General features: G+C 38.1%; 1 protein-coding gene across 1 annotated transcript; it reads right to left on the minus strand.

The window, feature by feature from the left end:
• Nucleotides 1-565: 565 nt before the first annotated feature.
• On the minus strand, nucleotides 566-15,211 carry smg6 (SMG6 nonsense mediated mRNA decay factor). The gene is made up of 19 exons (XM_028466897.1): nucleotides 15,089-15,211; nucleotides 11,885-14,144; nucleotides 11,584-11,776; nucleotides 10,789-10,899; nucleotides 10,517-10,623; nucleotides 10,218-10,296; nucleotides 9,816-9,926; nucleotides 9,338-9,541; nucleotides 8,874-8,935; nucleotides 8,600-8,745; nucleotides 7,904-8,014; nucleotides 7,396-7,570; nucleotides 4,878-5,097; nucleotides 4,613-4,780; nucleotides 4,269-4,436; nucleotides 3,864-4,008; nucleotides 3,492-3,754; nucleotides 3,308-3,389; nucleotides 566-2,234 (listed from the first exon to the last, which is right to left on the minus strand). Exons 1-19 carry the CDS (start codon nucleotides 15,177-15,179, stop codon nucleotides 2,104-2,106), a joined length of 4,827 nt encoding a protein of 1,608 aa, XP_028322698.1. The 5' UTR covers nucleotides 15,180-15,211; the 3' UTR covers nucleotides 566-2,103.
• Between the last annotated feature and the right edge of the window lie 3,947 nt (nucleotides 15,212-19,158).

Consider the following 19,158-nt stretch of genomic DNA (forward strand, 5'->3'; position numbering starts at 1 on the left):
AAGTTGCTCCCAGTGGTCGACTAGCACCTTGCATGGCAGTCCTGTCCCACTGGTGTGTGAATGTGAGAGTGATTGGGTAAATGAGCTGATGTGTAAAGCGCTTTGAGACTGCGTCAGTGTGGTGATAAAGCGCTATATAAAATCAAGTCCATTTACCAATTTCAATGGCACAAAAATCATTTAACAGGCAAAACTTAAGAAATTTTAGGGGTCCTCAAATGTGAATACAGAAAATGGCAATTATCAATTTAAAAAACATTTTATTTTTAGTAATCACTAAAATAAATAAAAAGTATCCTGTTCAACATTAAATTGAATTTAACAATTTGTGTTCATTGCAATTTACTTTTTACACTGCAGTCATCATGATCTAACATTGAAGTAAACAAATATGATTTTCCTCTATTTCAATTGAACTTTAAGTGCAACATAAAACATTTGATGAAAAAGGTAATATAGAATGGCTTCTTTGTTTAGGACAAAATAGATTACCAAACATCTGTTAAAATAACATATTCACCAAAAATACTTGTACATGCATCAGTGTAAATCAAAGAGCAAGATATGATTTCAAAAGATTTTATTGATGAAAGATGAAATGCGTTCCCACATCCAGTTAACTGCTTGCTTTTTAACAGAACATGAAAACATTGCCGCATCATCCCATGACTCATGAGCTGATAATCAACACAACAACTGCACAAAAACAGGGTTTGGGAAAAAAAAGAACCTGAGTGATCGCAAAAACAAGCACAAAACCAACCAAGGACAAGTTGAAAAACATGTGAACAAATGAATAAATGTTTGAATTCAGCAAGACGGAATCTACCAAAAGGCATGCATATCGACTATTTGAATACACAATAACGATACAGATACTAGAGTAAGTGTGTTGTGGTGAAATCTGATGCAAACACAAAAACTACCTTTGTGGATTGCAATATTATGGCATTTTTACAATCAGCGATTAAAACAGTTTCAGAACAAAAGCAGAAAAAGCAAAGATAAAGTCACATTGAATTAAAAGCTGAATGATGATATTAACAAAGCAAATGGCTGAGTCACCAGAGTAAAATTTAAAGGATAATAGGAGGGTGACTTAAGATCACTGAGATTTTTTCTTTAAAAAGGGGTTTCTAATTGAAATGAGTTTTACTCAAACAAACATAAATCTCAATGCTGGAACATCAAACTAAGCCAGGATTCGTTTTCACACTGTTAAAGATGTGTAAGTCGTATATACATATGAACTAAGGTAAAACAAAAAGCCTTTAATTCAATGAGCTTAAGCTGTTCTAGAATCTAACTTTGCTGATGTGCACACACTATCAGAGCAAACACAAATTTACATATCCACTTCAAATCAAAAAGGAAAAAGAAACTGAACCTAATGTCTCTGTTGTAGAAAACCTAACTAAGGAGATTTACGTTTTATATCAGAAGCTAATTTTGGAGAAACTTAACAGGCACCACACATTCTGGAATGGGTTGGAAATCCTGTGGCTGCCGGTGATTGATGGGAGATGTTTCGTTCATATAAAGATCTGAACAACCCTTAGAAACTGAACTCACACTGATCATCTCCCCACCTGCCTTCCTTTCAGGTCATTTATCAGCCTTGGTTCAAAGGAAGGTACAGGTGCCATTTAGATCCTTAATCCCAGCTGTCTTTGATCAAACCATGACCAAAAGAACTTCTTCTCTCCTCTTGCCTGATCATCAGCCTCAGATTTTAAACTTTCCACATAGTGAAACTTTCCAGTTTCACAGTTTAAGGCTGAATGGGGCAACCTTCATATCAACTCCCTGCTCCTCCTCCTCCTTCCTGCCATCCTGTCCCGCTTTAATGAGACCAAGTATTCCTGTCTCTCTGGGGAAGCTTGTTGATCTTCACACACACACACACACACACGCACTTCATCACGAGTCGAGGGGGAAAAAGCTCACTGAAACCACCATGCCTTCACTACTCATGGCTCATCCTCTCCCATCATCTCATCCTCTCTTTCCACTGCGTACGTGCGTCCTCTCTCCCTCTCTCCTGACTGATTGACTGACGAGCAGGTTTCAACAGTTGGGTTCCTTCGAGTGCTTTGCATCTCATCAGCCCACTTTGGCCCAGCTGAGGAAGGCAGGGATGTCTCGCACAGGGACGTTGCGGGTAAGAGCTTTAACGCGCAGGTTTCGGTCGTCTGTGAGGAGCACCACCTCTCTCTGCAGCTTCACAGTCCCATCTGTTAATGAGGGGGTGGGACCAAATGAAGTTAGAAATAAACCACAGGGACCCTTTGAGCAGTCATAATTAAGGTCTTATAATCCTCCACTGTTTTTACAAATGTGGCCTAAAAACTTTGACATGTACTTATTAGAAGATCTATGCCTAACAAAACAAATTTTTTGCACCATATTTGTTTTATTAACTTTTACAAAATTAACTACTTTACCGTTTTAGAGCCTGTGTTCCGCAATCATGAAATCACGTGATTTATGACGTCACATACCCCCATTTGCCTGTAAACATCCCATAGTTTTCTATTAGAGTGAAGCATTCAGCCTGCTTTTTAGATCATTTAGCAGCTTTTTTTGGTCAAAATGCCAACCTCTGCTGTTTTTGGTTGCTCTAAATAATCAGGAAAATTTAAAGATGCGGATGTAACCCTCTTTTGTTTACCGAAAGAGAATAAAAACAGACCCGAAAAAAAAATCTGTGATCGCAGAGGGCGACAATTCCAACTCTGCAGTTTCATAGTAATCAATGAAGCAGAGAAGAAGAGCTCTCCTAAGGGACCTTTACCCTACATTATTTACTCACTAACCTCAGCCACTAGAGCGTGAGCTTGGCACTGTTTAAGGGAGAAGAAAACCCCCTTAGGAGAGCTCTTCTTCTCTGCTTCTGTGGCCATCTGCGGTCATAGATTTTTTTCAACAAAAGAGGGTTACATTGACATCTGAAACTTTTCCTGATTATTTAGAGCAACCAAAAGCAGCACAAGTTGGCATTTTGAACAAAAAAAGTTGCTAAATGATCTAAAAAGCAGACTGAATGCTTCACTCGAATAGAAACAATGGAAAGTTTGCAGGCAAATGGGGCATGTGACATCATCAATCACATGATTCCAAGATGGCGGAACACAGGCTCGAAAACAGTAAAGTAGTCCCATTTTCAAAAGTTATTAAAACATATATGGAGCAAAATTAATGCGTTTTGTCAGGCATAGATCTTCTAATAAGTACATTTCAAAGGTTTTAGGCCACATCTGTAAAAACAGTGGTGGATGCCTTTAACAACATGACTATGGATGTTTACTTCTCTGCTGTGGCATGAAGTCTTTGGCCTTGTCTTTGCAGTAGTGAAGACAGCAGGACAGAATGACATCATCGTTGGTCCCCTAAGCACAAAGAAAAATTTCATTCAGAGTTGTGTAAATTCATTAAGCACGCACAGCTGTCAAAACTGTTAAAGTAATCCTAGTCTTTGTGGCAGCGCTCACCTGTTGTCCTGAAGTATCTTCACTGCGGAAAGCAATGGACTCCAGCTGATTCCCTCTGCTCGTCAGGGCTCGGAGGTACGGCTCCCTGTTCTCAAATCCTCTCTCTAAGAATGCGACCGCCAGCCGCGCCTTTTCTTGCACCGCGCGTACATGTGCCGCGCTGACATTGTAGTTGCCCTGAGTGCCCGTGCTGCGTCCTCCGTATCCTCCTGCTCCACCAAAACTCTCCTGGCCTTTAGCCAAACCATCTAGCTCAGTTATCACTAAGAGAGCACAAATCACAGCATCAGAGCACTGGAGAACACATACCCAAACAACCATCTCATTTTCCATTTCATATGTCCTCTTTTGGTTTATTTCTGTTAGTCTTACCAATGAGAGGCACAACTATGATGTATTTGGCACACTGAAGAAGTTTCTTCAGGCCTCCTAAATGATCAATGAATCCATTGGTATCAGGAATCAGGAAAAGAGGCCTCACTTCCAGCACCAACTGCCCACTCGTCTGCAGCATTGCCTGGAAGAAACATCAAATCTCACATTTCTGAAAACAGCAGTGCTGCATTAGAAACAATTCTGTGATATTAAGCTCTTTTTTTTTTTACAAATGAAAGAATCTGCTTTTTTTTAATGCAAACCTCATACATGTGGTTATAAAAATTGGAAATCAATTAGCCATATTCTTCTAAAACTGAGAGATGTTATATATATATAAAAGCTGCAATTAATCATAGTTTTTCAGAAATGATTCCAATCTAATCCAAAAACAGTCCTTACCCGTATTTTGTCCTTGCGTTTCTGCTGTTCTGCCAGTTTATTGGCCAGAGCGTGGCGTCGTGCCCTCAACTCTCGAATTTCATTCTCACCATCTTGCGCCTCCTCAGCATCCTCCTCCGATTCTGATGCAGAGCAAGATGACTCTGCCTCTACTATGACATCATCCGCCTGCCAACCAGTCACACACACAGAGGTAACGCTGAGTAACGGGGACTTTTGCTTTTATTTTCTACATCATTAATTAATAACAATTGAAAAACCTTACTGCACATTATTTAAAAAAGGAAACATTTATGCCATAAAACCTTAATAGAATAGAGAATGGATAACAGAATAACGTTCACCTCTCTCTGTGTTAGAGAGTCCTGTTGACTTTTCTTATCTACTGAAGGGTTTGATGCAACAGAGATGTATTTTCCTCCTTTGAAAGCTAACAGAGGCTCTTCCAGTCCACACAAAGCTTCAAGGAAATATTTCAGCACAGTCACTCTCTTACAATCTGCAGCGATTGCCTGAGCACACAAAAGGAATGGAATAAAATTGAATATTCAGTAATTCCACACTAGGAGGAGCAAATATTGAGTAATCGTGGTGTTAATTTCAGCTCACTGTGTCCGTGTGTCCGTCTGTGTAACATGGCTCATGTGGTGAAGCCAGCAGTGGTACGAAGCCAGCGAGCAGCCTGTCCTCCTTCAACTGAAGAATTGTCAGCTCTTCGTCACCTTCGCCCTCTTCGGTGTCAATTTTGTACAGCGGCACTTCCTGATGGTCCACACGTGCCAGCGCGTTACACAGGTCGGCGAGACACTGCCAAACGTTAGGGCTGCTCCTTGGGGGAGGACAGAACAAAAGTTACAGCAAAAAAAAAAAAAAAAAGAAAAAAGCAGTAGTACCAGAGGACAAAGAGAAAGGGGATCCATTGCTTTTCTTTATGCTGCTGTGGACTGGACGATAACTAACATTTTTACAACACAACTAATAACAATGGAGGCCTCAGAGATCAATAAATCAAAGGTATTTCTTCTGAAAATGGGGGAATTTACTCACTATAAATGTTAAAAGTTGATTGTTGCTCACAAGATTGTTTTTGACTCTGTGCAAACAATGGGTTTGTTGACATGGTCATGTGACTTGAACTTTAGAAAAGTTTCGAGCATTGCATTGTGGGTTTGGGAATCTCGTAGAAAAATGCCAAGGCAGCATCATAGAAGTGTTTTTACTACATTGTTACTGTAATTTCTTGTATTTCTTTATCAAACAATGATTCGCTTGATGCCATTTTGGTTTTAGTTTCTGTATGGTGTTCCCCATAATATGACGTCACTCTGTGACACATTAATAACTAGTAACCTAAATCTTGTAATGTTGCATTTGTTGACTATATGTATTTATGTAACTGATGCAGGATATGTGAGCATGATGTGCTGGACTGAAAACTAATTACACCAACTCTGTTGTGTGGCCATTAATAAAAGATTCTAATTCTGAATTGTTTTCAGCTCGATTTGGGTGTTTTTGTAGAAGCCACAATTTCAACATTGGCCATTGTTTTGTCAACATCTTTCAATCCGCAAAAAACACCAAAAAAGTTACATTGAGTGCTTTTAGGGTCACAATGGCATCAGTCGTGGATAAAAGTGACTTTAGGTTGAAAAACCTGTTATTTCTCTTCCCCAGCAGCTTTAAAGAACCAGATTAAACTGTTTTACTTCAGGAGCAACATTGACTGATTGATTAAAGTGTTGACTGAAATAGCTTTTTACCCTCAACCAACTTCGGCCAAAGGGTATTGTCATCAGTTCGTCGTCCGTCTGTGTGTGTAGGTCTTTTAATGCAATACCCACCAACCATTCTCACACCAAAACATTGGTGCTAATGGGGGGATTTCAGGTAATGAAAAAAAAAATAGCTTTTTTTTTTAAAAAAGTATATTTTTGGAGCGCACAGTGGCTTAGTGGTTAACACGTCCGCCTCACAGCAAGAAGGTCCTGGGTTCAAGTCCTGGGGTGGACTTGGGTCCTTTCTGTGTGGAGTTTGCATGTTCTCCCTGTGCTGCGTGGGTTTCCTCCGGGTACTCCGGCTTCCTCCCACAATCTAAAAACATGACTGTAAGGTTGATTGGAGTCTCTAAATTGCCCATTGGAGTGAATGGTTGTCTGTGTCTGTGTTGCCCTGTGATGGACTGGCGCCCTGTCCAGGGTGTACCCCCGCCCAGCACCCTATGAGAGCCGGAGATTGGCACCGGCAGACCCCCGCGACCCTGTTAAATGGGAATAAGCGGGTATGAAGATGGATGGATGGATGGATGGATATTTTTGGACTGATATTTTATGTATTTGTAAAGCTGAATTCATAACCCCGCAACAATTCATGCATCAAAACATTAGTACTAATATGGGGATTCTAGGTAATGAAGAACATTTTCTAGTCAAACAATTTTTGGTGAAAAAACAGCGTTTTTGAGGCTTTTGAAAAAAACTTTATCGTGGACTGATTTCAGAGAAGGAAAGGAGGTGGACCATTGATAACTTGCTGTAAGGTGACATTCACTCAAGGCTCTTGATTAGTGGCAACATTTTTTATCTTTGTATTTGTCACAGAAACTACTACGTATTAAAATTCTATGCATAAACAGGTGAGTAACCACATTTAATAATGTTTTTTTTCCCCCCGACTGGTATTATAAATGTAATGGATAAACCATATCCAATTATAAATTCACTAAAGTGCTTAGCCTGGTCACAATAAATCAATGTAAATTATTTTTTGTGACAGTTAATATTTTGAGGATTTTTCAAATGTGGGAACGTTATGTTTTTTCTACAAGCAAAATTGTGAACTCACATCAAAATCAAAACGTCATCTTTGCTGTTAAAATAAAAATAGGAAGTTCATCTTTCCAGATAAATGCTGTAAAATATCTACCTAATTCACACTGATTAGGTGATGTGTTTAAATGATGAATTGAAACTTGTTCTCTGTGGAGGTTTAATTCCCACCAAAATAGTATTAAAGCACTTCATATTTTCATCAGCATTTACACTCACAATGACACACCAATGGTGACAGAGCTTTGTTTTTACTAATAACCCTAAGACCAAAATAAATCACAGGTTAAAAGACTCACTCTAAACTGCATGGTGGTGGGTTCCACTGGTTTTGGTGTCCCAACATCCAGTCAGACCACACTTTGATGCTTGGCAGCACTTCTCTAAGGTCTAATGGGAAAGCTGAGACTTTTATAACACCCTCCAGCTCCTCTGCTTTCACATCTTTTTCTCCATCTGCCATTGGCACAGGCTCTGAGAGAGGGGAATAAAGTGATGTTAGAACGAGATTTATCCTAATGTGACCTGCTGGGAACTGGGAAAAAGAAACTAGATTAATTAAAACAAGATAAGAATAGGATTTTCCCCTTTGTTTCAGACTGTTTTGATATCACACAGAGCATTAGTGGCCCCTCGACTTTGATATTTTGACTGTCTGTGCACTGCAATTTATTTACATAGGTTAGAGAAGGCTTTCGAATAATTGAAAAGGAAAATCAGGTATAAAAAATGAATGAAAGTGAGTAAATTACCATTTCAATAATTGATTTAAAATTTTCCTGCTTTGAGTGCTTACTGTAAGTGTACCTGTAGGGATGTCTTTAAGAAGCTTTGTGCAACACTGCACCAGCAGTGCAAACATCCCCAGGCCCAGGGTGGTTCTTTGCTCTTGCAAGACAGATCGCACTTCTCCTTCTCCTGATGGGGAAAAAAGAATTGGAAACATACTTTCAATAAAGTTCTGTGTGGAAGGACAAGACATGCGTTCACCTTCTACAAGAGAACAACAAAAAGGCTTCAGGCTCAACTTTCTAGGGCAAAAGTGCATGTAAACAGAAATAATGTATTTCGAGGTATTTTAGGTTAGTGTAACAAGAGCACCCTATTTTTTGGATTATTTTCTGGTGTATAGCTCGCTTTCCAAAATATGGAATATTTTCCTGAAAAAATCCACAGTTAAGTTACAATATTGAAAGTAAGTCTACTTAGATTTTTCTTTCTTATTTTCTTTATACTGCATTTTATTTGAACTACATTTATATTCGAGAAAAATGAAAGTATAGAATACAGTTGTTTAAAATTGTGTCACGTTTTAATTTGAAAAGAAATAATAATTAAAACAATTTTAAAATATACTTAATCAGTAATTAACACATTCCAGGTGACCCCATTTAAATTTCAGGTGATCCCAAGGTGTAAAAACACTGATCTAGGCTAACCAAACAACAGATATGAAGCAGATCAACACTTGTTGTGCTTTTGAACATGTGTGTGTAGCTTTACCTTTGCTGCGAACATTGTGTATGGCGAACATGTTAATGGTGATAATTTGCAGCAGGTGGGTGCTCCCCAGCAGAGATGGCCCATGCTGTAGCAGGGTCCTGAACTCTTGCAGAACACAGCTTGCCACACCGGTGAACGAATCCATACTGCACAGAAAATATGAAAAACGCTTAACGTTACACCCAGACTAGCTAAAACAAAAATAAGTTTATGCCTGTCATTTAAAAGCCTCAGGCCTTGAATTTAAGAGCAGGAAACTCTAGACAACACTCACCCCACATTAGTAAAGAGCTTTCCATGAGCATGTAGAAAACTCAGAATGAATTTCTTGTTCAGCTGTAGGACAAAGAGGGGAGAAGATGATGTCATCATCACTGATTTATTTAGTTCTAAATACTGTAGAATGGACTGAAGTACAAAACTCTATATTCTGTGAAAGGAAAGTTTAAGTGATGCCAAGATTTTTTTCTTTTTCTTTTAAACAACAGAATTGGGAAATACAAAAATAGCTCCAGAAACAAGGACATGCACATCCCTAATTTACTACCCTCAGGTTTAATGCAGAAATACAAGTGTTTAAGATAAAATAACCAGTAAAAGTAAAATAAATAAAAAAACCCATCTACTTCATGGTTATTAAAAAAGCATGCTACAGTGTTTTTCAGTGCAAATAAATGATACATTGAATAAGGCTGATAGTATGTTTGCCTGTGAAGGTGCATTAAAGAATGTACTTACATCAGTCACACTGAGGCTGCCCAGCTCTCCATCCTGTTCAGAGTCTCTGCTGGACTCTGAACAGCCTCTCTTTGAAGCTGATTGCCCACTGGGATGAATCCAGATTTCTACACGTGCTCCTTCTTCACTTCTTCGCCTCCCTCGAACAGCTGGACCCCTGGTGTCTTCATGCTCTTGTTTCCTCCTTTGCTCAAGCTGTTCCGTCTATAACAGTAACGTTTGCACATGCCATTTTTTCACGATGTTTAGCTAAATGTACAAAAAAGCATCTTAAAAGCCAATTATTGAGCATTTAACTCATCAGAATTGGATAAACTGAAATAGCAACAGGAGCAAATTCACATTCAGCAACAATTTAACAAGAAATGTAATCCAAAAAACTTATCTGAAGGCAAATAAAGGTGAAAAATGTGTTATTTTTGGGCTGAGATGTTAATAACATTTAGTCATAATTATATGACCAATGTGTGAGTCTGACCTTTCGCTTAGCTTCTTCAAACAGACTCATTAAGCTCTCTTTTGCTGTTAGGATAGGGTTTGATGCTGCCAAGCTGCGCATGTAATAGTACACAGCGTCTAACTTCCTCTTCTGAAAAAAAGAGAGAGAGAATTTATACAAGTAACAAAGCCCTGAATGCAGAACAAATTTCCACAACTGTGTATATTAAAGATAATTTATTTAGCATTTATTGATTTATCATGAAATAAATTGTAATGACTGAATGCATGTGTTGTATAGAGGCTGAACCACAAACACAATTCTTACAAGTACCATACACTTTACCAGAAAGGATTATAAAAAATAAAATAAATAAAAAAAGAATCAGCAGATTTAAATATATTTCATGGGAGTAAAATAAAGAATGCCAAATGTACTTACTGTGTAAACTGCTAACAGAGCCAGCTGGTTGTATGGCCGTCCATTTTTGGGGGCAATCTGCTGGGCCTTCAGGTACCAGCTAGAAAAAAAGTATTGTGCAACAGTTAGTTCAAAGCTTTAAAAAAGAGAGAAATATTTTAACTTAAAAAAAACTATTCTTAGTCCTCTGGCAACAAATGAAAATGGAAACATTTCATTCCCCAGCAATAACAGAAGCGATATCTATGTTGGATCAATGTCTAAATATTCTAGTAAATAGGTTAGTAATTGTTATTATTACTCTAAAAAACACAGCCTACCTGCGAGCCTTGCCGTAGTTGGCAGAATCGCTGGCTTGTTCCCGGTAGCGTGCGAGATCACCTTGACAAATCATACAGCGCTGAGCACTTATCAGTGCATACTTTACCTGGAAAAGCAGGAAATTATACATCCACAACATAAATTGCAAGGATTGCTAGTTTGTGGAATCCAAGCTTTCCAAACATTTAATTGTACTTAACTTTAGTATCTTATTACAAATTAATTCCACAGATTTAAAACAAACAATCATATGTACAGACTGAAGCATTACCGTTTTGCGTAAAGGCCGAGCTCTGATAGCGATGCCATCCATATAATCCTCCAGTTTAAACTGGTACACAGTCTGCAGCTTCTGGAGTAGATTATCAAAGAACAGTGCTCCCTGGAAAACAAACAAGTGCTTTCAGTTAGAATTAATTAACTGTTATTTTTAACACATGAACATTTATCCCTTATTAAAATAACTATCGGCAACATGAAGTGGCGCAAACATGCTTCCAGGCTACATTAAGGGTGTAAGAAAAAATTGATTTGGCGATATATTGCAATATTTCACAGAGAGATTATGGTATCGATCCAAAAAATTTTCAAATAAAATTTTTTAATCATGTTTTGAATGAAAAAAATACATTTCATTGCACTAACATTGTTAAACTACCTCATTCCTCAATGCATTTTAGCTTGGAAGTTGATTGCACTTTATATTCATAAAACATACTGGGCACATTTATAGATGTGCTCAATTTTTTTTCTCAAGAATTTAAGAACTTAACAGATCACTTTTTTTTGATATTGGTACTTGAATTGCAGTTACTTACAAATTACTTGGTCTCGCAAGTTTAAAGAAAATTGAAATAAATTGGATTTCATACCATTTTGCACTTGTAAGGGTGAAATTTGTAAATATTGATATCCGTCAACAAAAAATATATTGTATATTGTATTGTTTAGTATAGGGATATATTGTATCGCGACATGCAAATCGTGAATCGTATCATCAGATATATACGCTATATACAAGGACAAACTGTAGATGATAGTATGCAGACAATCACAGATTTCTGACCTCATCCAGCAGCGTCAGCAGCAGGTTCCTGATGTGCGGCGTGTTTTCATAAGTCGTGTCTTTGAGTAGTTGCCTGAAGCGCTCGATGACCTGGTAGAAGACGTTCTTCCATAAAGCCTGATCCACGTTCTGAGAGTCTGAGAACTCGATGTCTGTTAGGATGACCTGCTCGTATAAGCCCAGAAGGTCCGACCTTAAAACAAACACGAGAGCGGTATTTTTTCAACTACACGCTTAGTCGATCTATTAGTAATGTAATTCATGCCTTAATTTCTTACATATTATATGTTCCCATCCTCACCTGAGCCGGGTCATGCGATCCAGTCCGTCAGCACTGACTCTGTCCCTGGAAAGTAAGTTACTGATCTGCAGCTCCTGAGTGTCTGCAGCCCTCAGCATCCGTCCCAGCTCTCCTCTGCTTTGTTGCTCCACCTCCTCCAACGTCAAACCACTTATCACTCCTGGCTGATGATATCCACCCCCCCTGTTACTCCCACACAACTGACTCACACCTGGACTTTGGTATAAACCATTGGGATGAGCCACCTGGTAAGGATGGTACGGGTATGGATAGCGCTGGCTGCTGGTAGTGGGACTATGTGGGTTACTGGGAGCCATTGGGTAACAATAAGGGTTATCAGAGGTTTGGAACTTGTAGTAAGCCATAGCTGCAACCTGCTGGGATCTGAAGTGCTCGCCTTGTGGTACTGGGGGGCTACCGGCCACCTCATCATCTGTGTCCAGAAAGTGAAGCTGTCCATATCCCGGCCCTGTCTGATGATACACCGGCTGTTGGAGAGGCACGTTCTGTGACCCTTGGGTGAGAGCCGGTTTTTGGTCCGGGTTATTCGGATCCCAAAGTCGCCTCACGCCTCCACGTCCCCCTCTGCTCCTGCTGGCGACTCCGCCCCTAATACCGCCGAAAAGAAGCCTTTTGCCCACTTCAGGTGAAGTGGATATTTCTTTATGTGTCGGAAGCACAAGAACCCCGCCTCCTCTGCCACGAGGAACTGGACTTTTGCTGAGCATGTCACTGTTATGAGATGATCCGTCCAGCTGTTTCTCCAGAGAAATCCTTAGTATTCCACGACCTACGCCTCTGTTTCCTTTTGCTCTGTTTCTATCTCTCTCAAAGTCATCTTTAGCACCTTTTTTCTTCCTCCTCCTACTTTCCGTTCTGTCACTCATTTCACTTCCGTCCTCGGTGGACGATTCTTCATTGGTGGTCCAGCTTTTTAAATGACTCCTTCGTCCTCCTTCATTGTTGATGATTCCTTCTTTGATTTTATGCTCAGTCCTCGGGCGAGGGAAGTTAGTTTTCTCTGGCACCATTTCTCGTCTGGGCTCATCTAGACTAGCCAGACTGCTCTCTGAACTACTGCTGTAGTTTCGATTTCTGGAGTGCCGGATATCTGATTTAGAATAGCGTTTGGACATTAGTGCTGGGATAGTGTCCTTTGATCTGTTTCTATCACGTCCATCTGTCCGTGTGTGTTTTTCAGCCTCCAGGGACTTACTGTTGTTATTGTTGACTCCTTTTCTGTTGTCACTTTGACTTTCTCTTCTTCTGCTTTGGTTTGGCTCTCCTGTCTTTTCTGATTTATTCCTAATACCTTTAGCAGCTCTCGTGTCTCTTTCTCTCTCAGCTTTCATTGGTGTGTTTTTTCCTCCATTGCCGGCATCATCTTGTTTGAATTCATTCATTTTCTCTTTGTCTTTTCCTGATCTTTTTCTGTGGTTTCCTTGAGTGCTCTTGTTCTCTGCTGTCTCTTTCCCATCTTTAATTACAACGCTTTCTTTATCAGTTGATTCCCCTCTCCTGAAACTTTCTACTCCAGCACCTTGGACTTCCTTTAGCCTGATATTTCCAACTTTGCTTGTAACTTCCTCCACACAGTTGTTGATATTTTGGTGTCTACTAGGCCTTTCATTTTTCTCATCACAACCAGACAATTTCTCAGGTTCCTTACTAATTTTTGGTTCATTTTCTTTACCTCCATGCTTTTGATGCTCCTTTTTTGTGTTTCTTTCGTTTTTTCCTGAACTAACCCCAGGCTTTTCGTCACTTTTACTGGGTGGATGCCTTTCCTGCTTTCTTTCAACCTTACAATCTTTTCCCTGGATGCTTCTCCGGCTTCCTGGCTGATAAAATTCTCGGTCGGGTTTTCGAGTTTTCTTTGACTTGTTAGCAGCTCCAGAACATCCTTGGTGTTCATCCTTTTCCACTGAGCCATTTCCATCTCTTTCTTCAGAGTTTGACTCATGGTCCTTCCTAGAGTTCTGAGGGGTACTTCTGTCAGTGCTCATCCTGTCATCTTCTGTTTTGTTGAGGATATCTCCACCACCAGCATCACTTTCAGGGACATCTTTTTTCTCGCTGTGTGATGCTTTATCATGCTCGGTTGAAAGGTCAGCTTGACAGCCACGTTGATTGGCTTCTTTTTTCTCTTTGTCCCGATGACGTCGTCCTTGTCCAGCAGCAGGCTGATAGCGTTGCAGTTCAGGATGTTTTGCCTCGTGCCTTCTTTGCTGCTTTTGAATGTGATTTTCAGGTTGATCCTCTGCAGAAATAAATGTATACACAGAAATCCTGAGTAACACATGTCATTAATGCATGACAATAATACGCATTTTGGCAGTGGTAAAATATTAGTGTATATATCTTTAAGAAAAAAAACATATACACATATACGGTACATATATCATCAATAATAAAATATCATCAATAATAAAAAAATAATTCTTATTTTGAAAAAAGTGGGTTGGAGTAAATAAGTGGATATTTCTCACTCGTTTAGGGTCATACATTTACAATCAGCACAAGTTATTTATATTTTACTGTTTTTATTACATCTGTTTTTTCCTCCTTTCTTTTTGTCGACAGTATGTTTATTTACTGGTAAATCTTGCTGATAAATCTAAATGCTTGTCTTTACAAGGTTGAAATAAAATTACTATTATTACCTATTTGAAAGCTCTTTATATAAAACTTTTTTTTCTTTTTTACATTTTATAATTACAATTTATAGTGATTAAAAACACACTATAAAAAAACAATTTATTTAAAACAACAAACCGCAATTAAAAAAAAAAAAAAATGTTTTCTTTTTACACCTAGCAACTAGCAGGAGAGAGACTCCAACAATTCAGAGCTGTTTTCACAAAGTAAAAACAACTGTTGGTGGCGTTAACCAGCTTTCTAATTATTACAATCATCACTTTTAGCCTACGTGTAATGCAACATGTTTGTACTAAGAGCCACAAAGGTTTAAAAAAAAAAAAAAAAAAAAAAAGTGTTTTTCAACACAAATAAGAGCGAAGTTTCTATGCAAGACTGAAGATTAGAGCTCACACTACTTGCTAGCAGTACAGCTAACAACATTAGCTGCTTAGAAACTTAGCAACTCTGTGAATCCCTCTCAGTCTGCTTAGGGTAAGTAAGACTACCTTAAATATACATTTTTACCAATATTGTCATCAAAAGACGTGAACCACGGCCTCTCACCTGTCAGAGAGTCGCAAACGTTGACTGAATTTGACGCTTCAGCTCTCAGTTCCGCTTCTGAAATTCGCACTCTGTCCAGTTCAGTCGCCATCTTTGCTTCATCTCAACAAACACAACACTTACGGTGGCCCGTACGGTCAAAATTGTTCAGACTCGCGTGACGGCCTGTTTATCGATTTACTTCGCTTTGCACGATGTAGTATTTATTTTATTTTTTTATAAAACAAATTCACCAAAATCCATGTTGACTTGAATACAAAATGTCACATATCTGCAGTAATGGGGGGAGTGATATTTTTTTTCCAAATATATTATTTTACAATTAGTTTAAAATTTAATGACAATTTAGTTATAGATAACTTAAGGCCATATCTTTTCTAATTTCCATCTTAAAAAATCCCAATAATAATAATAATAATAATAATAATAATAATAATAATAATAATAATAATTAAAGTCACTGTGATGAGTAAAACTATCGACAGCTTCTAGCTTCTTGTAGTGAAAGGAAGTGAAAAGATTAGTTTGATGATAAGGCACATTTTCCCCCCAATACAAATCGTTAAGAGGTATTGATTAAAATAAAAAAAATATTTTTCCTTATTATGCTTTATGGGGACAATGCAAAACCTTTATTTCTCTTTTTATTCTAATACTCTATTTCTTGGGCGTAATTTAGTGAAATTATTGTTCCAAACGTGTCGTTATGTAATAATTACGTAGGGTTTGGCCTATATATGAGGCCTGGGGGAAGGATGCTCTGAGGTCTGACGTTATATAAAGACGCAGTAGACAAATTACCTTCGTGAGTAAAAACGTCACAACGTCCACAACACAATGTCCACTAGATGTCAGGATTCACTCTCTTCCCTCTCATTTGAACCTTTCCTCTTTTTTACTTTTTCTTTTCTTTTTCTTTTCTACACACCAAACTTTTTTTCTGCTTTTGTGTTTTAGTTTGTGATTGTTTCTCCTTTATATTCCTTTATGTATGGAAAACACCTGTGAGTCCACCAAAATTAATTTGAATCAGAAATTATTTAATAATCCCAGGGGGGAAATTACTTTTGTTACAGTGGCTGCAAGAAAGAAATGTTAGTGAAAAGAAACACTGACAGAAGATACAATCATGATTTAAAAAGTAAACATAGAGACCAAGACAATGATTATAATAACGCAAGAATAAGAATATGTTTTAAATACAAATAATCAGTATTAAATTTGTGCAAATATAAATTAAAATATAATACAAATATACAAGAATATGCAAGTATAGTCAACCATCTACAAACTAAAGTGTACATTTTAAGAAAGCTGATGGGGTTAAAGCAGTGGTTCCCAACCTTTTTTGAATCGTGACCCCATTTTGATATCAATAATTTCTGGAGACACTAGAGAATTTTATTCTAGAATTAGTTTTTGATCAAGTGTATGACAAATACAGAGTTGCCAGTATTAATAACAAGTTAACACTTTATTATTAGTATAGAATACAGTTGTTTAAGATTGTGTTGTTTTTATTTGTAAAAGAAAAATCATTTAAAAAAATTAAAAATACTTCTTTAATCAGTAATTTATTTATTTATTTTTTCAATTATTAGACATTTCAGGCGACCCCATTCAATTTCCAGGCAACCCTACATGGGGTCCCGACCCCAAGGATGAAAAACACTGGGTTAAAGTGAGGAGTTGTAGAGTTTGATGGCGACATACAGGAATGATTTCCTGTGCTGTTCTGGTGCTGAAGGTTCTCCTGTTATGTGTCTGAACAGTGACCAGCACATCATGGAGTGGGTGGAACACATTGTCCAAGATGGATTTGTACTTGGACGGTGTCCTCCTTCCTGTCACCACTGTCAGAGTGTCCAGTTTTACCCACACAACATTGCTCAGGCCTTGCATACCAGTCTGTTCAGCCTGTTGGCATCTAATGCTGTTTGTGTCCAAAAACAAGATCTTACCATTGAATTCTAATGTCTAAAATTAAAATACAACACATTTATAATCTAACATTAAGATACGAGGCACAAGCAGTGGCTAATTGGGAGCAGATCATTGATCTTGTAATGTGGAAGAAGTTGGATAAAGTCCCCTGTGGTCACGCTGTAAGAAAAGGCTGTGAAAACCACAGTAGTTTACTTAATTCCTTGGAAGGTAATTGCTGGAAGTATGTTTTTTTTTTTTACTGCAAAGTGCATAATAAGCAATAAATTGCAAAATACTGTAGAAATCACAGTAACAAACACAATACTGTAGAAATTCACAGTAAAAAACACATTACAGTAATATTATCACTACTGTATAAAAATCAAAGCTACCACTATAGTACTGTAAAAATTCACAGGAACCATTTTAGTACTGTGGAAATTTACAGCTACCATTATTTTTGGAGTCATTCTGTACAAATGTGTTGTTGATTTTGGGTTCTTAATGTTATTTTGTGTATTTTTCTGTTTTTTTTAATTACATTTTTCCCATTTTTTGTGTGTTTTTGGAGTCATTTTGTAGAAATTTTTTGTAAACATAGGGCTCTTAAGGTTCTTGTGAGTATTTTTCTGTAATTTTCTACATTTTTTGCATATTTTTTTTCTGTTATTTTGTGTTTTTTTTTAGATTTTTTGCCATTTTTTGTTTGTTTTTGGAGTCATTTTGTACTAATTTGTCATTGATTTTGGGTTTTTGTGGTCATTTTGTGTATTTTTCTGTCATTTATTTGTATTTTTGGTGTCATTTTGTGCATTGTTTTCCATATTCCGTGTTTTTAGTCATCTATGTTGACACAATTGTGTCAACTTTCATTTGAATGAGTGCACCAGCATATGCACATGAGGTAGTACTATATATTCAGAGTTAAACTTTATGAAGATCTTCGTTGACCTAGCAACACCACATTAAAGGGCCAGTGTCTTTTTAATACTAAAGATTCATTGTTCTTACACTTGGTCTTGATCGTTCAGTAAAGTAATAAAGCCCAGGTTTACAAGTCGTGATTGTGCACCCTTAATGTGATTGTATACATAATTATTATTACTATTCATGGGACTAATTGTGTTAAATTTTAAGAGAGTCACAGATTGGGTTTGCTTCATGGAGCTTAAATGCAGAGTGCTGATTTAATGTGGTGAGAGCGATCTGTCCTAATGATGCACTGGCACACCAGGAGTTGTAGAGTTTCGTGTCTGCAGTGGAGGATGTGTAAGAGGGAAGGGGAGGGAGGGGGGCTGCCGGAAGTGGTGGGCGTGTGTCTCCAAGTGTGTGTGTGTGTGTGTGTGTGTGAAAAGCTGTGGATGTCAGTGCGGCACTATAGTGCAGGTGGAGCAATGCAGGATGGCAAGAGACAGAAGGACATGGGGGGGGGGGGAGACAGGTGAAAAGAGGGAGAGAGGTGAAAGAGAGGAGGAGACACCCTGAATACAGATGAGGAAAGAGGGGGAGGCAGGAGGCTTCTGCAGGTGAATTTCTGACATCAGGAGGGTTTTTCCAGCTCAATTTTGCCTCCGTCTCTACACTTTCTATCACATTACACATCTATCTCCCCCCACTAGGACATGGTCAGGTGGGAGGAGATGACTTTTAGAGATGACTAGAGTTTAGAAGGATGGGGACAGATGGGGGAATACACTTGATATAGGAGTGGGATGTGATATTGGAGGATGGAGAAGAATAACAATGGTGGACAAAAAAGCGTATTTTAATGAAAGGACGAAAATCCCAAAAATCAGTGAAATCTGTATTGGGGTCCACATGTAAAATCGTTAATGAAATCAATGAAGCTTTGTGTTACAAAAGAAGATGACAGAAGCCATAGGCTGGTGTAACTGATTCAAGTAGCTCCTTCAATATAGAAATAATAATGATGAATCCTAGAAAAGCTTTCTATGTCTCGTTTCTATAGACATGCTCATTGAGGGTCACATCATTTGGTGGCAGTCAAATATTTATTGTGAAGTTTAAAAACAAAAAACAAAAGCAGGATTGTAATAAACTAAATGTTTTCTGCCATGTGTGTAAAAATATAGAATTTCTTTCTTTCCTCATAAACCAGTTGTTTCTCAATAGCTGTGGTTGTT

This window comes from Gouania willdenowi, chromosome 14 (genome assembly GCF_900634775.1).
Source record: "Gouania willdenowi chromosome 14, fGouWil2.1, whole genome shotgun sequence".
Classification (NCBI taxonomy): domain Eukaryota; kingdom Metazoa; phylum Chordata; class Actinopteri; order Blenniiformes; family Gobiesocidae; genus Gouania; species Gouania willdenowi.